At 43.1% G+C, this 15,154-nt stretch overlaps 1 protein-coding gene across 1 annotated transcript in view; it reads left to right on the top strand.

The window, feature by feature from the left end:
• COL15A1 (collagen type XV alpha 1 chain) overlaps window positions 1–15,154 on the top strand; it is a 198,937-nt gene that overhangs the window by 75,447 nt on the left and 108,336 nt on the right. Inside the window, exons 10-11 of the mRNA XM_065400013.1 lie at window positions 6,594–6,671; window positions 13,526–13,588. Coding sequence (XP_065256085.1) covers window positions 6,594–6,671; window positions 13,526–13,588 — 141 coding nt within the window. The remainder of the gene's footprint in view (window positions 1–6,593; window positions 6,672–13,525; window positions 13,589–15,154) is intronic.

The following is a 15,154-nucleotide window of genomic DNA, read 5'->3' as shown; positions in this document are numbered from 1 at the left end:
GCCCCACGAGGTGGTGATGATTCATCGCTCCCTCCTCACCCCAGTCTGTTGCACAAAGCCCAAATAAATGGTCTTTGAGCAAGGATGTACATGGAATTAGGGGTGAACAGAATTCCCCTCGCAACCTCCAACAACAACTCTGCAGTCCCCTGCAACCCCATATCAGTTTCTGGGCTGGAACAGTGGCCGTGACCCTGACCCATCTCCTGTGCAGTGATTTGTGACTATTGGATTCATGTGATTCTGGACACAATGGGCCATCCCTATTGGCTGAAGCAGAGCTAGCGCAGGGCCCAGCTGCACCACATGCAAAGATCCCTGCATGGCCACTCTGCAGGAGCTCTTGTGGTTTTTCTGCACTGGGGAACTTCTGTAGCCCCTCTGCTGATGGGTGAATTTCACCTGTTTATGACGGTCGTTTACATTCTGTATCAGAAAATCGCGAGTCTTGTAGGGTGACCAGACAGCAAATGTTAAAAATCGGGACGGGTGGGGGGTAATAGGAGCCTATATAAGAAAATGACCCAAAAATCGGGACTGTTCCTATAAAATCGGGACATCTGGTCACCCTAAGTCTATATATCCTTCTCAGCTTGGAAAGCTGATGCATGAGTTTCCAGCAAACTAGCTTTAATCACACACATTCCATCTTCAGTTCTTTCCGTGATACCCAATACAAATATTCAGATGTAGATACTCACCCTGAAGCCAGTCATCCTGTTTTTAGTTAGAATGATACAAAAACAGTAGTAGATTGTTTTAAGATCAAACAACACACATGGCTGTTTACAGTCAGGGCTGGCTCCAGGCACCAGCTGACCAAGCACGTGCTTGGGGCGGCACCTTAGAAGGGCCGGCCAATGTTGGGGTGGCGTGGGGCACTCGAGGTTTTTTTTGTTGTTGTTGTTCGGCGGGGCGGCGCTCGAGGGGTTTTTGTGGGTTTTTTTTTGTTTTTGTTTCAGCCGGGCAGCGCAGGGGGTGTTTCGGCGCTGGGGGGGGGGGGGGAGTTTGGGCGGCCCGGCGCGGCGTTCGGGGGGGGAGTGGGGGTTTCGGCGGCGCGGCGCTCGGGGGGGCAGGGGTTTCGGCGGCCTGGCACTGCGGGGGTTTGGGCGGCCCAGTGCGGCGCTCGGGGTGGGGTTTGGGCGGCGCAGCGCAGCGCTGGCGGGGGGTGTTATGGCGGGGCGGTGCTCTTCTTTTTTGCCTGGGGCGGCAAAAAAGTTAGAGCCGGCCCTGTTTACAGTATGCTCGAAGTGAGAGTAATGCGCAACTAAAAGCAAACAAATCCAGCACTGCAACTGCATTAGTTGGGACTGCTGCTGAATAGCCCTTGTGGCTTTTGGCCATAAGAGCAGAACAGGAGAGGTAGTGGTCTGAAAGAAAAGGACACCTTCATCTATTCCTGACTAATTCTACAGCCTCAGTCAAAATACTTTTCTGCCTTTGTTTCCCATCCATAGCATAGGGATAACACTTACACACACTACCTCACAGAAGTGTTAGCTGATGTTAGTTAGTTAGCTGATGTTCATAAGGCACTGTTTTACAAGTGCTAAAGATACTCAGAACATGCTGAAAAGCATCCAGGAGCCCTAAGACCCTTTTCTGGAGAATTGCTCCTTGAAAAAAAATATATTTTTTTTAAATGTTGGCAGCTATGTACAGCCTCCAGCATAAGCAGTTAGTCACCATGCCTGCAGCAAAAGGCTGGAAGAATAGAAGGAGATTGTTCCCACTCCCTTTTATATACGAGTTAGTTTTAAGTTTAAAAGTTGCTCCAGAAAACCATCTCACTAACCCTGCCCTGTCCAAATTGATATGATTAACAGATTCCTTTCCACGGTATGTTTACGGGGTAGGAATGACCTAAAAATTGTTTTCCTGGTTTACACAAAATTTGCTAAGACTATCTGTAGCCTAGGAAGGTGGTCAGCATCTCTTAGCCTCTGAGTATGCTTTTAAGGGTGAAAAGAACAGGAGTACTTGTGGCACCTTAGAGACTAACAAATTTATTAGAGCATAAGCTTTCGTGGGCTACAACCCACTTATCCGAAGAAGTGGGTTGTAGCCCACGAAAGCTTATGCTCTAATAAATTTGTTAGTCTCTAAGGTGCCACAAGTACTCCTGTTCTTTTTGCGGATACAGACTAACACGGCTGCTACTCTGAAACCTTTTAAGGGTGAATACATGCTACAGGATCTATCAGCAAGTCTCTGGCTGCAATTATTGCAGAATGGGAAGCCAGGAATTGCTGCATCTTAGAGCAGGTTGGAGAACTGACTGCCCTGCTGGTGGGTTATCAATTGATGTTTTGTAACCTTTGGGCAGTGCATAGATAAAGCTGTGAGAGGCACTTCAGAAATGCTTACAAATAGTAGGCTCCTATATATAACTATGATCCAGATTTGAGAATTTGTGGGGGAGGGAAGTTGCCCACCCCTAATTATTGCAACAGGGTAAAAACTGCACAAAACCAAATACAAAAATTGGCTAGCGCTAATGCTGTAACCTCTGTTTAAAAAGAGCATACAACATCAGAGCAAATAAACAGGAGCTGTAAGAGTGTGTGGCTGCAAACAATGAGAATAGCTCAAAACTAATTAAATACTGGCACTATGGATATGAATATGGTAAAAAGAAATGAAAGGTATATGGGAAAGAACATTTGAAGAGTATCCCTATAGAAATCTCTTGGCAAAACTGTGTAGTGCAAAGAAACAAATGAATAAATGCATTTAGTGACTGGTCAAAAACAACCAACTTTTTTGCTTTGTTGTGACTGTGATGCAGTTGAAATTCTCTGATTCCTAACATATGATTCTCCTAATTAATAAAAACATAGCTAAATTCACAATAGAAATAGGAGCAGAGGGAGATGCAATTCCAGATGACAATTCAGAATAATTAAAGAAAAGAACAGAACATGAGGGTTTGGCTGTCTGGGATTATGGGGCATCCAGCTGCTGCGTCAGCTTCTTGAAGAAAATTGCTGACAGTAGGAGCATTTTTCCTACTTCTGCTGCAGAATATGGAGGCAGATCACATCCTGCCGCCCCACAGAGTCAGAATGGGTGGGCAGTGGCCCATATTATATAGCCACCCCAAAAAAATCTCAGAGAAGTGGATGCATGCACTCACTATTTCACAAAAGGCAGTGTGGCCTAGTAGACAGAGCACTGGATTTTGGGACTAAGACGACCTGGGTATCTATTCCCAGCTTGGCTGCTGGTCGTCCTTGGAAAGTCACTTTTCCCACTCTGAGCCTACATTTTCCAATCTGTCAAATGGAGGGATAATGATACTAACTTTCTTTGTAAAGCACTTTGAGATCTACTGATGAAAAGGCTGGATAAGAGCTAGGTTTTATTCAGGGCCATCCTTAGGCATATGCAGCTGCATAGGGCCCCCGAAAATTTGGGGCACCCCTGGGTCTTAGTGTCCAACCTCCTGCCTCTTCCTATCCCTGTTCTGACCCTTCCTGCAGGCTCCCACAGCTAGCTGCTGCAGCCTGGTGAGTCTTCCTCTCCAGGGGGATCTAGTCACTTAAAAGTGAAAAAGCCTTCCAGCCCTATTAGCACAACATTGAAACTGTTAAAGAACCATTTAAGTGGTAATGAAGCCATTTTAAAAGGCATTTGCCAACCCCCAGGTATATACTGTCAGTTTCTGAATTTACTGACAAAAGCAGTTGTGCATTACTGTAATATTTACTCAGAACGTGTCAGTCTACAGGACCTTAGTTTAAAATTTGCTTTAAAAATATTTCATTGGTGTATTGCTGAAGATTAGAAAATCACATCTCTAAAAAATCCTTGCATAGATTTTTAGATGCACAATCTGAGTATTCATCTTTAGCCTTAAATGCTTGGATCTTCAGACACACAGTTTTTTAAATAAATCCTTCAAAAGACCACCCTTATCTAAAATACACATTTTAATTTTAATTACTATAGTACAAAAAACTTGCTTCCAAAGTCTTCCTGTCCTTTCTGTCCATTCTTTTGTCCCTTCACCCCCCTGTTGAAGAGAGCCCTTAAAGGGACAACACCCCTTTCCTGCCAGATAGCTGGACAAACGAGTTTCCCTTTCTTTACTTCTGACTATTTGATTAACTAGTTTTAAGAGAACCCTCTAGCAAAACCAGTACTTTAGTAAGATACAAAATCCTTTGTTATGCCTAAAATCTTTGGAAACATATGTTTTAAAGTTGGTGAAATTTCATAAACATGTCTATTGTTATGGAGATCATCACACAAAATAAATTAATGTTCCCTTTTTCTAAAAGCAATGAACATTGTTATGAACACACTAAACCTCTGTGACTGATTAATTTAAAATAATACCTTTGTTTCAGTGCGTTAAATATGTAGTAATCTGGAATGATTACTTTATGAAGGCTTAAGAGTACATTTAAAATATAAAATCAGCTTAGAAATACTGATTAAGAAAATGTAAAACAGAGAAGAGCTGCATCATGTATTCCATAATATTTAATGTTGTATTCGGCAAGACAGCTGACTTGCCCTTACTACAAAGTTTTTGCAAATAAGTCTCTGACAAACTTCAGGGTAGATCAAAAAACCCATGACTGACATTTTTTATTCCCAAGTTTAGTGCTTTTAATTAGGTACCTTCTGCATGTCCAGTCTTCACCTTCTGGCATGCAATGGAAAACATGCTCCATTTTCTTTAGAAAGAAATTGCAGAAGAGTGTTTTTTTTCAAATGTCATTTGCTTCATTTGGGTTCAGGGATTTGTCTGGAAGGGGGTGATCAGGGAGGGGGAGGGAAGAGAGGAGTGAGACAGTGGGGAGAGGGCGGGGCCTGGGGCAGAGCAGGGGTGGAGCATGGGCAGGGCCACAGGCAGAAAAGGTGGGCTGGGGAACTAGCCTTCCCAAGTGGCAGCTTCACCCACTGCCCATGACCGCATGTAAGAGCGGGTCAGCTCCTGCACACCCAGCACGCGCTGCAGTCTCCTTAGGCAGGGGCGTATTCACAGAGCCGAATGCATCGATGCCGCGCATTCTGTGTGAGGGAAAGGGTACGGGGCTCTCTGCAGGGAATTGTGACTCTCCGCCGCCGTGAGGCAGGCTGGGCGGCTCGGTATCCTGTGCTGCCTTGTCCCCTCCCCCTTCCCTCCGGGCTGCAAGACCAGGCTGCTGTCGGGCATAGGGGCAGCAGTTTAATAATACTTCGTAGGGCCCCATAAATCCTAAGGACGGCCCTGATTTTATTATTATTAGACATTGGAGATGGACCTCCCAGGAGCTGAGAAAGAGGGAGACAGATTTCAGCTTCCCTTACGCATACACACACGTCAGCAATAACAAGTAGATAGCAAGGCCAAACTCGTATGGGAACCTCAATCCATGCACTTGAGCTTTTAGGGACCATAGGCTGGGGTTCATGAATGCAACAAATTTCAAAGCCAATCACAGTTTGAGTGAATTTGAGGTTCAAAGTGAATATTTCACATTCCTCCATCTACCTCAGCATTTTCAATGCGCTAGTCCATGTAGTACATAGACACCAGTGAAAGGCAAGTGTGTCTTACCTGCAGTCACAAACAAGGGGTGTATAAGACTCCTACAGCTGACATAAATGGAGAGCTAATATTTGGCCTAAAAAACTGTACCTCAAGTATTGTTAACATTTAAATTGATTGCTTGAATCTGGACTGTGTAACATTCAGTTATTATAACATGGTGTTTTTCAAACACTGATAAAGATACATTCTTCTCCCCAAAGAGTTCATAATCCAAGGGCCAAATCCTGCTCACTTCTGTGAAATACAAGGCCAGAGTGGAGAAGCAGGGAAAGATAAATTATGAAAGGCTTTCAATTTGTAGTAGAAGCTGTGAAGAAGCAGGAGCCAGTGGAGGGATGGAGGTTCTGGTATGATCATAACAGGCCAGGAAGAGGATCTTAGCAGCTGTACTTTGAATGGACCTCAAGGAAGGGTGAGGTGGGTGTTAGCAAGGCCAGAGAGGAGCAGGTTATAGTAGTTAGGAGGGGAAATGGTAAGGGCCTGAACAGGAGTTTTAGCTGTGTGGGCAGAGGGAAAAAGTACATTAGATAAATCACAAGACTGTAATTTTGGAAGTGTGTGGAGGAGAGTAGTAATGTTGAGAAGGGTGGTATCTCCCTGTTTTGCATATGATTTGCATAAAGAATGAAATTTATGCTAAAATATACTTCTGATAAAGAATTAAACCCCGTTGCACAATTGGCACTGCTCGTACAATTGTAAATTTGTTTGAGAAGCTAGAGATGGAAAAGACCTTTCACGACATCCTCTGTCTGCCAATGCAGGGTTATTTCCTAGAGTACATTGCTAAGTGCTTTTTTCAGTCTTAGTAGTTTTACTTTACCGTAATGACCATTTCTCTAGGGAGTTTATTTCACAAATGAATAAACCTCACATCCCTTTCTAGCATTTAAACAATTGTCTTGTGTTCATTTTTGATTCTATAAACTTGCAAAATACAGTTAGGTCTAAGGAAGCTAGCTATGGCAAATCAAGCTAACCCAGTGTCATGAAACATGCTAAAATGTGGTCTGAAATATTCACTGCTTCATATTTGTGCTTCTTCCAGGGTGAGCCTGGTGTGGGACTGCCAGGACCACGAGGACTTCCAGGCCCTCCCGGTCCATCCGCTCCATTCAGAGGACTTGTGAGTTTCTGAGGCTGTCTGAGATTTAGCTCTGCTTGTCTTGTCCTTTAGCACAGAGTGAGGTAAAACTTAACAAGGAGGTGCAGTCTGGGGAAATAACCTTGTAGCCAATGTGTATAAATGGTCAAAAAGCAAATACACATTTATACATAACTGACTTACGCCTGTATCCCAATCAGCACATACCCATTGCATGTCTAAGTTGGAAGTGGGCAAATGTGTGCACATTCTTTTGCAAAAGCATTTCTAAAGATGTGAGCCATGATACTTAGAAGAAAATATAAGTGAGATGTTCTCAAAAGATACCTGTATTAGACATTTTAAAATTTGAATTACTCATTTCCTCCCATGCCCTAACACAGGGATGTTTTGACAACCATTTGTACTTGCTGTTAAATAGAAACGCATATGTTCTTATGATGGTGAAGTTCTCTTTTTCAATACTCAGGAACGAGGAAGTGCAAAAGAGTGATCCAGATTGGACTCTCATCTGTACACATGCCTCTCCTATTGGTCTCACCGAGAGTCATGCACATGCTGCCAAAGAGAGAATTAGGCCCAAGGTTTTGATTGCACTGGCAGTAACTGGTTTCACCCAGAGATAAATCCAGTTGTGGTTTCCATTGAAGTCAATGGTAGTTCTGTGTTTACAAGATATCATGTATGTTAAGATAAAACTGGGCCCATTTTGTATTAAATTTTGTATTTAACAATATAATTTGTAAAATATGTTATAAGAACCTTAACTTTTGGATTGCCTGGCCCAGACCCTGGCTGTGGCTAAGGAGCACACAGTGCAACTCAGGAAGTGGTCACAAAAGTGACACCAAGCCATCTTTGTGCTCACCTGACCTTGGGCCTACTGCATACCAACTCATTTCTCTGGCATGAGACAGAGCAGCTCAAGAGTTACTCTAATGTACCCCAACTGATGACAACCCCAAGGAACTCATAATGCTGCTGGGGATCACTAGGGTATGGTGATGCCCCAGGCCACCCCTTTCCCCCCAGATTGGCCTCAGCAAACAGGATGCCCTCTCTGTGCTATGTAGGCTCTTCATCTCAAGAGGGTTACCCTTGATCCTCATATTGCCTGCTACAATATCTTTCTGGCCATTTTATGCTGTGGGGCAGTGCAAAGAGGCTGGAGTGGATCCAGAATCTGAACCCCTGACTTCTGAGCATTTTAAATAGTAAGTTTGCCATTATATTAACATCAACATTTATATCTGAGACACAAGGTGGGTGAGGTAATATCTTTTATTGGACCAATAAAGCTTTTGAGCCTCACAGAGCTCTTCTTCAGGTCTGGGAAATGTCTCAGTGTCACAGCTAAATACAAGGTGGAACAGATTGTTTAGAATAAGTAAACACATATTTCAAGGGACCTTTCGAGATGAAATTGCCAGTTAATACCTCTTCAGTCATTAGGGGGAAAGGAAGAAGAAAAAAAGCTGGGGGGTAGAGTTAGTGGGTTATGGATTGTTGTAATAAGGCATAAATCCAGTATGTCTGTCCAATCCACGATCTTTAGCGTCTAGCAAAGTTATGAATTTAAGCTCCCAGGCTTGTCTTTTGAACATGTTGTGCAGGTTTCCTTTGAGGATGAGCACTGATAGGTCAGATATAGAGTAATCACTTTGTAAGAAGGCCGGTGGCACCTTAAAGACTAACAGATTTATTTGGGCATAAGCTTTTGTGGGTAAAAAACCCACTTCTTCAGATGCATGGAGTGAAAATTACAGATGCAGGCATTATTATACATGAAGAGAAGAGTTACCTTACAAGTGGAGAACCAGTGTTGACAGGGCCAATTCAATCAGGGTGGATGTGGTCCACTCCCAATAATTGATGAGTAGGTGTCAATACCAAGAGAGGGAAAGTTGCTTTTGTAGTGAGCCAGCCACTCCCAGTCCCTGTTCAAGCCGAAATTAATGTTGTTAAAATTGCAAATGAATTTTAGTTCTGCAGTTTCTCTTTGAAGTCTGTTTTTGAAGTTTTTTTGTTCAAGTATGGCTACTTTTAAATCTGTTATAGAATGTCCAGGGAGATTGAAGTGTTCTCCTAATGGCTTTTGTATGTTACCATTCCTGATGTCTGATTTGTGTCCATTTATTCTTTTACGTAGACTGTCTGGTTTGGCCAATGTACATGGCAGAATACTATCATGTACATGGCAGAGTACTATCTTGGAAAATGATCCCTCACTCTCACAGACCTTGGGAGGCAGGCCAGTCCTCGCTTACAGACAGCCCCCCAACCTGAAGCAAATACTCACCAGCAACTACACACCACACCACAGAAACACTAACCCAGGAACCAATCCCTGTAACAAACCTCGTTGCGTACTCTGTCCCATATCTACTCTAGCGACACCATCAGAGGACTCATTCACCACATGAGCCACACCACCCAACCACATGAGCCACACCATCAGGGACTCATTCACCTGCTCATCTACTAATGTGATATATGCCATCATGTGCCAGCAATGCCCCTCTGCCATGTACAACCTGATACCATCCTAACAGGTGGAAAACCAGAAGAATTCCACCAGCTCCGCCGAAAGAATTCTTTTACAACAATGACGATACCACCCACAATTACCATGTTCCCACTCACAGTCATAAGAACAAAGAATAATCTGACTGGACAACCCACAGCGATTGAGACCACACTCTTGATCATTATGTTAATTTCTTCAGGGGAAAAAATTGACTGTGAAATCCTTAACAAACTTAATATTCTCTCCACTGCTGAGAGGGCAGCTATATAGTCCCTGAAATCCAACCGCCAGATCAAATCAGCAGACAAAGGCGGTGCCTTCATAGTCCTCAACTGTGATGGCTACATTAACAAGGCCAACCAACAACTCTTGGACACCACCTACTGCAAAGAACTCAAATAAAGTCCCATACAACAATTTACGCAGTAATTCAAGGATATCATTAAGTCCTTCCCCAAACAGCTCCAAAAGAAACTCTACAAAATCATCCCCCCCCAAACCCACCCCAGGGACCTTCTGTATGCTTCCCAAGATACATAAACAAGGGAACCCAGTCAGAGACCCATCGTATCTGGCCACGGCACTCTTCCTGAAAAAATATCAGGACTCTTAGAAGCCATCCTTTAACCTCTCACCACACAAAGCGCCAGCTTCCTCCAGGACACAACCAACTTCCTCCAGAAACTGTAACTTTAACAACCTCCCTCAGAACACCACCTATGCCACCATGGATGGCACTTCACGCATTGCTGCCTGCCTCAAATATCTACAAAACAATGGACAACCCTCAGATATCCACCCCAGACATGTCACCAAACTCCTTCATTTCATCCACACCTCAAACAGTTTTACATTCAACAGCAAACGCTTTGTCCAAACCAAAGGAACAGCCACGAACCCCCTCTTCTGGCCTTCAAACAACCATCCAACCTCTCCATGCTCATCATCAGAAGCAAGCTTCCCACAGACCAGGACACAAAAACTCAAAGTGGTGCCAGAACAACAGATGCAAAACCTGCAGATATATCTGTATTGCTACGATGATCAATACCCCCCCAACACACCTTTCAAGACCCATGAGTCCTATATATGCCTAGCACAACAGGTGGTGTACCTCATCTAGTGCATTAAATGCCCCGATAACAACTATGTGGGTGAAACCAATCACTATGCTCTTGAATGACCTTGAACAAAAAAATAAGACAAAATATCATATCACTTGTGGGTGAATGCTTCACAAAGCAACCACTTTATATCTGACCTCTCAATTCTCATCCTCAAAGGAAACCTGCATATAAGGTGACCAAATGTCCTGATTTTATAGGGACAGTCCCAATATTCGGGGTTTTGTCTTATATAAGCGCCTGTTACCTCCCACCCCCGTCCTGATTTTTCACACTTGCTATCTGGTCATCCTACCTGCATAACATGTTCAAAAGACAAGATAAGGAGCTTAAATTCATAACTTTGCTAGACATTAAAAATCATGATCTGAATAGCGACACTGGATTTATAGCTTATTACAACAATCTATAACCCACTAACCCCATCCCCCAATTTCCTCCTTCTTTTTCTCCCTATGACTGGAGCATTGTTAACTGGCAACTTCACCTTGAATGGTCCCTTGAAATACGTGTTAACTACTTATTCTAAACAATCTATTCCACCATGTATTTAGGTGTGATACTCCCAGTACGTTTCCCAGACCTGAAGAAGAGCTCTGTGTAAGCTTGAAAGCTTCTCTCTCACCAACAGAAGTTGGTCCAATAAAAGATATAACCTCACTCACCTTGTCTCTCTAATATCCTTGGACCAACTCAGCTACGACAACATAGCATATAAAAATTAATGTGTAATTTATTTTAATAAATGATTAAAGCTTAGCTCTCTACTAACTTCATGGTGCACTTCCATAGTTTCACTTGTAAATATTGAGGCTGCTCAGTGCTGAATTACACCAAGCTCCTAAGGTGCCGGTAGCAAGCTGGGTGGATCATGACTTAGAGGCAATCACCGTAGGTGTTTCAGCAGCCAGCCTAGTAGGTGCTAACCCTGGTGGGTCCCAGTGACTACTCAGACACATGGTTAAGTGAAAGGGTATTTTACTAGGGCTGGCAGGAAAGGGAAATGTTGCAAATATCCTAGGTACAGAGGCTTAAATAGTTACAGTTCAAGGTGAACAATAATTGTTCTTGTTAGGGACCCCGAGGCAGTCCAATCAACAACCAGGGCTCTTCAGGCCTAGTGCTTGGGTGTCCTCTCCAGTCCAGTTTCTATTCAAACAAATAGGAGCTTGCAGGTTTCCAGGCCAGGCTCAGTTAATGACTCTTATTGGGGTCCCTCTGCACTGGTTCCATGCCCAGCCACTGCTGCACCTTCAGTAAGACCCACATAGACCTGCACCTAGTTGTGATGTCTGGCACTCACAGCACCAGAACTGGGGGGGCCAGAGGGCCACACCTCCCTGCTTTTAACAAAAGCAACAAGAGCAGAATTCATGTCCCCTGTAGATTTTTTTTCCTCGGCAGAATAATAGATTCTGCCAGGGAGATGCTGCAGTTACACCTTTTGCCTACCGGGGCTGCTGTGGCACCAGAAGAGTGGGCAGCTGACTCACCACCAGAGCAGCCAGCTGCAGAGGAAGGGGGCACTTTGGTCTTGACCCCCCCACTTCTACAAAGGTTCTAGCACCCTTGACTCCCAGCCTGTTCCACACACTGCTCTGCATATGGTTTCTGGGCAATTCTCTCTGCGTTCAGTCTCTCTGGAAGTCCTGACTAGCCATGTGGCCTCTACATCCAGTTTCTTTGCAGCTCCTAACTAGCCATGTGGCCAGCTACTGCTTCCAATTCCAAACAATGACTAGCCACTACCTTTCCTCTTACCTGGCCAGGGGAAGGAGAAGTACAGTGGGGAGGGAGCTGATAAGATTTGTAGTCCCCTGCTTTGCAGCTCCATTACACGTAGGGTTTGTCTACACATGCAGCGCTCAGCGGCGCAGCTGCAGCATGACTGGTGAAGTCACTCTCTGCTGATGGAAGAGAGCTTTCCCGTCAGTATAATAAAACCACCTCCTCAAGCGGCAGAAGCTATGTCGGTGGGAGAAGCTCTCCCGCTGACATAGCGCTGTGCACACTGGCGCTTATGTCTGTGTAACTTATGTCGCTTAGGGGTGTAAATAAACCACCCCCCTGAGTGACATAAATTATGCCAGCATAAGCTGTAGTGTAGACATAGCCATAGTCAAAAACTGACACAGCTATAGAACTCCAGAGTGAACGAGCAGTGAAAAAACACCTATGTTACTAACTTCAGTAGGATGAATAGACATTATTCCATAGTCCCTTAAGTGCCATAATGTTAAATGTAGTGGAAATTATTTACATGTGTGAAACTGATATTTCAATTGCTAATAACTCCTATTCATGTTTAATGTTTGTACAAGTAGCAAGAAAGCTTCAGCTTTTTCAGGTTTCTTATGCATCAAACACTCTCCGATAATTCAATAAATGGATGACTAGATTTCTTTTGAGCCACTCTAAAACTTCATCTTCATGAGACCACGCATGGAAAATTTCTCTTGGGGAAAAAAATAAGATTCTTTCAGAAAGTTTTGATCTTTAAAAATATAGGAGTATGGAAATCTGAGAATAATCTTCAGTAGAGTTTTCAACGTCAATGGCCTGGAGGAAAGCTGAAAGAGTTTGGACTCCTGTATTTACCACCAAAAATGCACAAATTGGAAATAAGCAGCTTTTCACCAATCATAGCATGACTCAGTTTCCAAATGGATTGTTTTAATGAATAGCAATGGAAATCATTTAATGTTTTTAATTTCTCTTTACAAGAATGCATCTGTAGATCCCCACAGTAGAATCTCCATCCTATGCCTTATGAATCACAGGCCCTTTGCAGGAAGTTAGTAGCTACTCACTATAGATGTATTTTGGGGGATACCCAAGTGTGACAGGTATATTTAGAAATTTAAAACTAAATGTAAATATTTATTCCATCTTATCTCCAATGATCTTACATAAGGGTGCAATTTCTGGGTATCCTTGTCAATGGAATAGAACGGTATTTGTAGGTGAATACAGAACGGAATAACTAATACATTTAACTGGTATGAAACTCCTCCAAAGCATCTGATTAAAATACTGTGGGTGCATTTAAATATACAAAATATCAATGAGAGTTTAAGAATATATTTTATTTCATAGGCAGCTTTCTGCTACTGAGATGCCAGCCATAATGAGATTAACAATGAAACACAAATGGTATTGTTATATATCAGTCTTCCATCTCTTCATTAGAAACAACATTTTAAAATGAATTCTCTTGACTTCAGAGTAGATTGGAACATGAAGGATCTGGGTCTGGTGACCTTGACAGAGACAATGAGGTTTTAAGAGTAAGTATGTACTAATGTTTGTTGCTAATTTTGTGCAGTAAACAGCTTTATCTTTTATCTGTATTTTAAATTATTATAACATTTGAATAATTATGAATCTATGATCATATGGTTACACAGTGCAAAACATGGTTTTTATTTATATAGCATCCTTGATACAAAACATCACAAAAAGCTTTGCAAGGAGAGTTTATTTGATCCAAAGAGTAGAGGAAGCTTTGCTGTCAGATTTTCAAAGAAAAAGTGAATTGGAAGCTTGGTTAGAGGCAAAAGAGAAGTGCAGAAAAATGGGGCAGCACAAGTAAAAATTCAGCTGCCGCTAGCACTCTCCCACAATTGTGGAGCATTTGGGGAAGGGACAGAGGAGGCTCCGATTGCGGGAGTGTCATTGGGGGGAGGGATAGCTCAGTGGTTTGAGCATTGGCCTGCTAAACCCAGGGTTGTGAGTTCAATCCTTGAGGGGGCCACTTGGGGATCTGGGGCAAAATCTTGGTCCTGCTAGTGAAGGCAGGGGGCTGGACTCGATGACCTTTCAAGGTCCCTTCCAGTTCTAGGAGATGGGATATCTCCATTTATTATTATTTGGTGGTGGAGTGGGAGAAAAAGCTGGGAGTATGAAATGGGAGAAATAGGGTGAAGAAATCATGGAGAGGTTTTTGTTTGTTTGTTTTAGAGAAAGTCCCTTTTAAAATATCATTCTGAGATGATTAGAAGCCAGTGAAGATGAGAGGATGGTATTGTTCATTGCATGCTTCAGCTTTGGGCACCTATTCCATTAATATGGTGTACAGCTATATGGAGCTGTTAATTCACACTAATTCCATCCGTTAGCCTTGAGTGTCCTCTCTGTCTTCTGCCTGTATCCAAACCCTTGCAAAGGCCAGGATTAGTGCTGTACTTTTATTAAATCAAAACTGGAGATCTTTCTAAAAAGATATGCTGTAGCTCAAACAAAAATTATGGGCTTGATATACAGATTATTGGTACTGTGCTATGCAGGAAGCCAGACTATATTATCATAATGGTCCCTTCTGGACTTTGGATCACTTGGTGATTACCTGCTCTGTTCATTCCCTCTGGGGCACTTGGCATTGGCCACTGTCGGAAGACAGGATACTGGGCTAGATGGACCTTTGGGTCTGACCCAGTATGGCCGTTCTTATGTTCTTATGGCTTAAAATCTATGAATCATACTTTCCCAGTATTGAATTAATCAAAGGCTGATGCCCTATTTATAGTTAAAATGTTCCTTTAGACCTATGTTTCTGACACTACTGCCGTTAGATGGAATTCACCCTGTGTACTACCTGAGTTTTAATTAAGCCCTGTTTTAGGGATTTATGTGTGACTTAAGGGGGTTTTAGCCTTGTGCTGGTACTTTGCAGGGGTGTGTGTGTGAATTTCTTAAGATGTAGTGTGGTCTAGCGGACAAGGCGCTCAATTAAGAATCAGGAGACTTCCATTGTATTCCTGGTTCCCCCTCTGACCTGCTGTCCCTTCACCTCTCAGTCCCTTTGTATCTCTCCCACCTTGTCTTGATTGTTTGTTTAGATTATAAACTTCTCC

Source organism: Emys orbicularis, chromosome 2 (genome assembly GCF_028017835.1).
Source record: "Emys orbicularis isolate rEmyOrb1 chromosome 2, rEmyOrb1.hap1, whole genome shotgun sequence".
NCBI lineage: Eukaryota > Metazoa > Chordata > Testudines > Emydidae > Emys > Emys orbicularis.
The sequence above is the reverse complement of the archived record's forward strand: the minus strand, read 5'-3'. Positions and strand labels throughout refer to the sequence as shown.